The following is a 6,140-nucleotide window of genomic DNA, read 5'->3' as shown; positions in this document are numbered from 1 at the left end:
CTTGATCTTTTGGTGGATTGAGTCAGATCAGTTGATTTAGTCAGATAGTGGATTAAGTACAGATCGGTACAGGATTAATATTCTGTGATTAAGTATTATACAGATATCAGGAAGTGAAGTGGCTGTCGAGATACTTGGAGAGTGACACCTGGTACAGGTGGAGAACGGTTCAATGACTGATGATGAAAATGTTTGATAAAGAAAGTTGCAAGAAATGAGTTCTCATTAAAAATTAACGGACAATTGCAAGGGTATCCATATTAGAATACACAAAGTGCTTCCATATGGTAGAATTTAGCAAGTATATAGGGCAATAATTCTGTGTTAGATCCAATCATTAACGAATACCCCAGCCATTGCCTAGTACCATCAGATTAAGAGTTGATTAAAATTATTGATCACGCTTTTTGTAGAACACAGAATTATAACAGGATTTAGGGACCTTCAAACTGTGATCTCCCCAGTAAAGTTCTTCTATAAAACAAATGCTTGGTATTGTATTGCTGTAATCATTTCGTAATCATCAAAATTTTCATGTAGTATAATTAAATATATCAAAGATATCAATGTGTATTTATGTATTTTGCACTCTATGTATCCACCTGAAGCACTGCATACATAATGTAGACAGCCTCTTGCGCTTCTGAATGAAGACCTGAATCACAAGACATACATTTAATGGAAGATTCTTTCAATCATTACTGATGATCACAAACTCCTCATCTTCCTCGATGCTTCCATAAGTTTCAATAGATTTTCCACAATCTTCACTTTCCACAAATTCAACACAATCACTCGACACTTCTTCATCCACAGATGTGAAATGTCTATTTTCAAGCAAGATACTTTTATGATCATTTCTATCACAATTTTCATCACTTACATTCTCCTATCCATCAAAGGAAGAATTTGAGTTAGTTTCCACAGCAAACCTTGAATTTGCATCTGAAATCAAAATCCCTACCTCAGCATGGATTTCTACTTTCGCGCAGTTTTCTCCTTCAGCATTTTTGTCTACTTCTACTTCATCATGATTCTCTATTTCATCATGGTATTCAACCTCAGTACAGTTCTTGACCTCAGTACGATTCTCTACTTCATCATGGCTCTTTATTTCATTATGGTTATCAACCTCAGTACAGTTCTTGACCTCAGTAAGATTTTCTACTTCAGCATGACTCTCTATTTCATCATGTTTTTCTACTTCATCATGGCTCTCTATTTCATTATGGTTATCAACCTCAGTATGATTCTCAACTTCATCATGGTTATTAAACTCAGTATGATTCTCAACTTCATCATTGTTCTCAACTTCCGTACAGTTCTTGACCTCAGTAAGATTCTCTACTTCAGCATGGCTCTCTATTTCATCATGTTTCTCTTCTTCATCATGGCTCTCTATTTCATCATGGTCATCAACCTCAGTACAGTTCTCGACTTCATCATTGTTCTCAACCGCAGTACAGTTCTCGACTTCAGTATGATTCTCTACTTCAGCATGGCTCTCTATTTCATCATGATTATCAACCTCAGTACAATTCTCAACCTTGACATGGTTTTCTACTTCATCATGGTTATCTAAAGTGGCAGAACTCTCTGCATGATCCTGTTTTTCCAACTGCACCAACATATCTTCATCAGACAGAGATGTACTGCTACATTCTTTCTCGACATCAATTGAGTCTTTCATTTTCTCGCCACTAACATATGTTGGAATTTCAGGGGTTTCCTGCTCTTGGCGATTCTCCAAATCCTGTCGCAGATTGAATGTAGCTGCGAAAAAATCAAGCGAATAATAAATTCATTTTGCAATAAGTCAGGTCTTCCAAGCTCAAAAACTTGCACATGTGAGAAATCTAGAAGCCAAAATAAATAGTTCTTAGCTATTCCAAAGATTTGGCAACAAATAGATAGCATATCGCAGTGAACAATCAATTCTGCTATTCTACCTAAGTAGTATGTTCTTTGTTGAACTAAACCTGGCTAAGATCGTACATAGTTCATAAAGCCATACCTTCAAACGCATCTGGGTACTGAATCTGTAACTTTGCTTTGAGCTGTCTAATAATGAACAGTTTTGACATAGTAATTGAGCTTTAAAAGTTTCTCCAACAATGCTTCGAACTTAACCCATTCAATCCAGTTACCTTACTCTTAAAAACACCTGCGTAAGATCATTTCTCAAGTCTGTTAACAGTCTTGTGTGCTGCATAAACATGTGTTGGAGAGCATCATATTTGGATGACGAGAAATCATTGAACTGTCCGAGCCTTTCGTTGGTCTTTTGAAAACTTTTCAGGCTAAATAAAAGATTTCATCTATGAATCTCAGTATGTAAAGGAGATCTAAAAGAAGAAAATGGTCTAGAGGGGAAGTGCTGATTTCAAATGGTTGATACGCGGTGGTGCTGTTACGCAATGAATTGTATGATGTGTTACAAAATGAAAACTTTATTTCGAAGCAGTTGATTGCATGATATAGGATGCCCCAGGCCACTAGGCCATTTTGTTTTTTTAATTGTTTGTATTGTATTTATGCCGCTAAGTAGAATATCCCAGCCCGTCAGTCAATACTTTGTAAAAATACCTTTTCTTTTGGACAGACAAAACTCGTCTTACGTCTGCATCACTGATTGAAGCAGCCATGGCTTGAACAACGTCAGTCACATGTTGGTTTTCCTGAAGAGGTTCAGGTTGTACAAAGTGAGATTTGACACGAGCTTTCCGCTTTGACGGTTTCTTTTCTTTCGTATCACTTTCTTTATAATTATGAGACATCGTATACGCATTCGAATATATTTCCCAAGGTAGTTTTGCTCAATTAAGTGGTAAATATATACGATAATATTTTCATCGCGTGTATGTTTTATTGTTTATTTTTCAGCCATGTTGACAAATTTTTGTTTTGGCGAACACATGGTCCAGCGGTAGTACTTAAGGCACAAGAAAACGTCATATAAAAGTGCATATCAAGTGGTTGACGGGCAACTCTAGTGCAATTTGCTCAAGTTTCAGGGGCTTGGGAGTTAGGAAGCCCTGACCAGGGTATCTGGACACCCACATATTTGGGGAATGGACGTCCCTTTTAGGAAGGACACTCCAAAATTCAGCTTCTTGCTTGAACGTTTATAGTAAGAATACATGGTTTTCACAGGGGAACAAATTTTTCAAATTACTGAAAAGATCTTAAACTCAGACATGATGCAGTTAAAAAGAAGGAAGCCGAATAAAAATGACTATTATCAGACAGCTTCATCACTAGATCAACTATCGAGCATGATCGCCTAGAAGAATGGAACAAAACGAACTTTTAAAACCGTCCAAAGGCTCTGTCTGTTTTCATTTTTATTTTTAGCAAGCGCGCAGATTAGGACTCACCCGAGGTGGAAATTACTTCCAATATGACTTCGCATAGAACTCCTGCGAAATCCAATCAATAAATAATGAAAAATTTGCTTCATCCGCGTCTTCATTAAATTTAATATGGGCATGCTTATAATTTAAGTGGCATGACAATCTGTTCCCTTCCAGCTGACGATATTTTAACCGACGCTTGTAAATAGAATATTAAGTTAAACAAAAACGTTACACGTAGAAACTTAGAGATCCAATTAAAGGGGTTTAAGCCTGCACTTAAAACAGGTCAACACCACGTATTTAAAATAGATAAAACGCAGGCACAGCATTGGACGAGCGAAAACATACATATTAGCAGAGAGTGCAACCCCTACTGCACACATGCAGTTGAACGATTTTCTTGCGAAGAACAAATCGAAATGAGTGTAGTAACTGCATGAGTAGAAAAATAATGTGGGGCCTGTTACGACTAACGCAATTAACACCTACTTCAGGAGCCCGTAGGCGACAGATACGAATAAATGACATTTCGAAATTTCCGTTGTTCACAAAAGTAGTAAAATATTCGAATTATTGCATTTTCATTTGAAACATTACTATTGTGAAATATTCAATTTATTGCGTGACTGAATCGACACAAGTTTTCTAATGGCAATTTTGCAAGTCATTTCCACTATATTCCTCTCGTCTTTAATGTACAAACAAATATGCATATTATATCTTGTATACGGTGTAAGAATTTAGAAATAACTTAGCCTAATATGACGTACTTTACTCGCCCCGAAACCTTAAATAGATATTTGCTCAAATTTTAGACGACCTAATAAGATATTTCTAGGCAACTGTTTGTGAACACGGATTAGAAGTGTAAATAGGAGCGGTAGTTATCCGAGGATTTGGTCGAATTGTGTTCATCGATTTGTTTGCCTCCGAGACCGAGTTTATAATGCTACAAATCTCCATTTTCCATAAGTTTATTTAGTCCATCAGCGATGCCGGCTCTAGCGTCCTTCAACGCGTCCGTTTGAAATAACTTGTCTAACAGATCTCCATTTGAAAAATAGTTGAACACATGGTCCACTCTTCCGTGTGATTTCTGCGTAAGATGGCTCTCAATTAAACTGTGCAATGACTTTTTTGCCTCCTCCAATGACTCGATGAGAAACTGCCGGTCGTAGGTGAAATCTACTTCATGGAAACTAACGATTGTCATCGCCGTTGTCTTGAACTGACTTCGAAAGGTCTCTGCCGTTCGCATGTCTGCATCCGTGAACTGATTATTCCGGTACAAGACTCCGATTTTCACGGCGATTTTGATCAAATCCTTGAGCAGTTTCTCGGCTTCTTTTTTATTTCCAGTGTCTCGCTTCGCAATAGCGTAAAGCTGGTCGAATAGGCTGCTTGTAGTGTCGTCGACAAACACTTTTGCAACGTTCTTACTAGCCAACTTTCCCAGCACTTTCTTTTGCGCTTGTATTGCGAAGCTCTTCGAACTGAAATTGCCCGACTCGGCCATCTTGCTAAAAAATTCTGTGAACGAAACCGAGTTAAGCAGGAAATACACATAAACAAAGTATGATAGCTATCAAGCCATGCTAGCTTTGTTTCACACAGCCCAAATTTGTACACAAGACCTATATACTAATATGAATGAAATATGCACCGTTCGGCTTTACCTTGTAAATCAAAATTCATTTCATATTTCTTACCTCGATTTCAAAGGTTTTATTTCTGGGGTCAGCCAAGATCGTCAATCCTTATGAAATTGTACGTTGTGTATCAATTAACTCAATAAGAATTCGATAAATTATAACAGAATATTCTCAAATGGCGATAAACGAACATCGATTCGTATATTGCCACGCCAAGACCACAACACAAAGCTTTTTTCCTCGAAACAAGGCCAATATCGACGTAGCGCAAGAAACGCGTACTCGTCCTCCGACGTAAATACGCTATGTAGATAAAACAACGTTGTGCTTTTTTTCGCCCGTCAAAACAGAGATGTTGTTTAAATTAAAAAGTCATGTGATACGACATATACAACAATACAGGCCGAAGCTGACATGGACTGATTGGCGGCACAATGGGAGGAAATTTCCATTCAACCAGATGCTGCGTGAGTGCTTGTATTTGAACAAAATCTATCAGAGGCAGCTTGCTAATGTTCCGTCAAATTTTCCACGAGTGGATGAACGAAAGCAATCTTGGAGGAAGTATCCAGTTACAAAAGATGTCAGTTCGCTTAGCTTTTAAACGGTCTAGGCCGAACGCGAAGAGTTTATACAAAACACGAAAGCTTTTTCAATCGACCTGCAGCTGTTTCTATTATTTTAGCCCGCCTGATGAAATTAAGATATGGCAAAATTACTTTATCGCATTGTTTAGTTAGTCTAATATTTCAATACATTGCTCGTTAAGATTTTAATACAATGAGTTATCTTTTAAAAATCCAAAAGATATAGCAGTTCTGCTTACCGACGAAAACAACTGGTAATTTTATTGCACATAATCTTAAAAAGAGGCTCGTAATATTCATATTCATATTTTCAACTTCTTAAAAGCAAATTTTTTGCCATTATCGGATATGTAAGATAAATAATGCATTATTTCGAGACGGCACGATTATTACAGTTAACGTAGCCATTTCACATCTAATTGCAAAAAATGATTTCTTAAATAATTCTTAAAAAATCTTAAAAAATCTTAAAAAATTCCATAATGAACACTTCAATAATCAAACGCAAATTCATTGGGACAACAAGTTTCAAGACCAGTACGACG

General features: G+C 37.0%; 2 protein-coding genes across 2 annotated transcripts; both read right to left on the bottom strand.

Annotated features, from left to right (window-relative positions):
* Window positions 1–486: 486 nt before the first annotated feature.
* Window positions 487–3,109, bottom strand: LOC124459514 (myb-like protein X). The gene is made up of 5 exons (XM_047008965.1): window positions 2,587–3,109; window positions 2,148–2,300; window positions 2,015–2,061; window positions 965–1,773; window positions 487–889 (listed from the first exon to the last, which is right to left on the bottom strand). Exons 1-5 carry the CDS (start codon window positions 2,775–2,777, stop codon window positions 692–694), a joined length of 1,398 nt encoding a protein of 465 aa, XP_046864921.1. The 5' UTR covers window positions 2,778–3,109; the 3' UTR covers window positions 487–691.
* An 844-nt stretch (window positions 3,110–3,953) lies between these two features.
* Window positions 3,954–5,538, bottom strand: LOC124450687 (tumor necrosis factor alpha-induced protein 8-like protein 3). The gene is made up of 2 exons (XM_047001319.1): window positions 5,066–5,538; window positions 3,954–4,886 (listed from the first exon to the last, which is right to left on the bottom strand). Exon 2 carries the CDS (start codon window positions 4,870–4,872, stop codon window positions 4,306–4,308), a length of 567 nt encoding a protein of 188 aa, XP_046857275.1. The 5' UTR covers window positions 4,873–4,886; window positions 5,066–5,538; the 3' UTR covers window positions 3,954–4,305.
* Between the last annotated feature and the right edge of the window lie 602 nt (window positions 5,539–6,140).

The sequence above is a fragment of the Xenia sp. Carnegie-2017 genome, unplaced genomic scaffold, assembly GCF_021976095.1.
Source record: "Xenia sp. Carnegie-2017 unplaced genomic scaffold, XeniaSp_v1 HiC_scaffold_13, whole genome shotgun sequence".
Classification (NCBI taxonomy): domain Eukaryota; kingdom Metazoa; phylum Cnidaria; class Anthozoa; order Malacalcyonacea; family Xeniidae; genus Xenia; species Xenia sp. Carnegie-2017.
The sequence above is the reverse complement of the archived record's forward strand: the minus strand, read 5'-3'. Positions and strand labels throughout refer to the sequence as shown.

Excerpts from the sequence above, each read along its gene's own strand:
- LOC124459514 (XM_047008965.1), bottom strand. The coding sequence starts at position 2,777 with ATGTCTCATAATTATAAAGAAAGTGATACGAAAGAAAAGAAACCGTCA. Across the intron at positions 2,062-2,147 it reads CAGGTGTTTTTAAGAGTAAG|ACAGCTCAAAGCAAAGTTAC; the intron begins GTAACTGGATTG and ends GTTCATTATTAG. Across the intron at positions 1,774-2,014 it reads GTACCCAGATGCGTTTGAAG|CTACATTCAATCTGCGACAG; the intron begins GTATGGCTTTAT and ends ATTTTTTCGCAG.
- LOC124450687 (XM_047001319.1), bottom strand. The coding sequence starts at position 4,872 with ATGGCCGAGTCGGGCAATTTCAGTTCGAAGAGCTTCGCAATACAAGCG.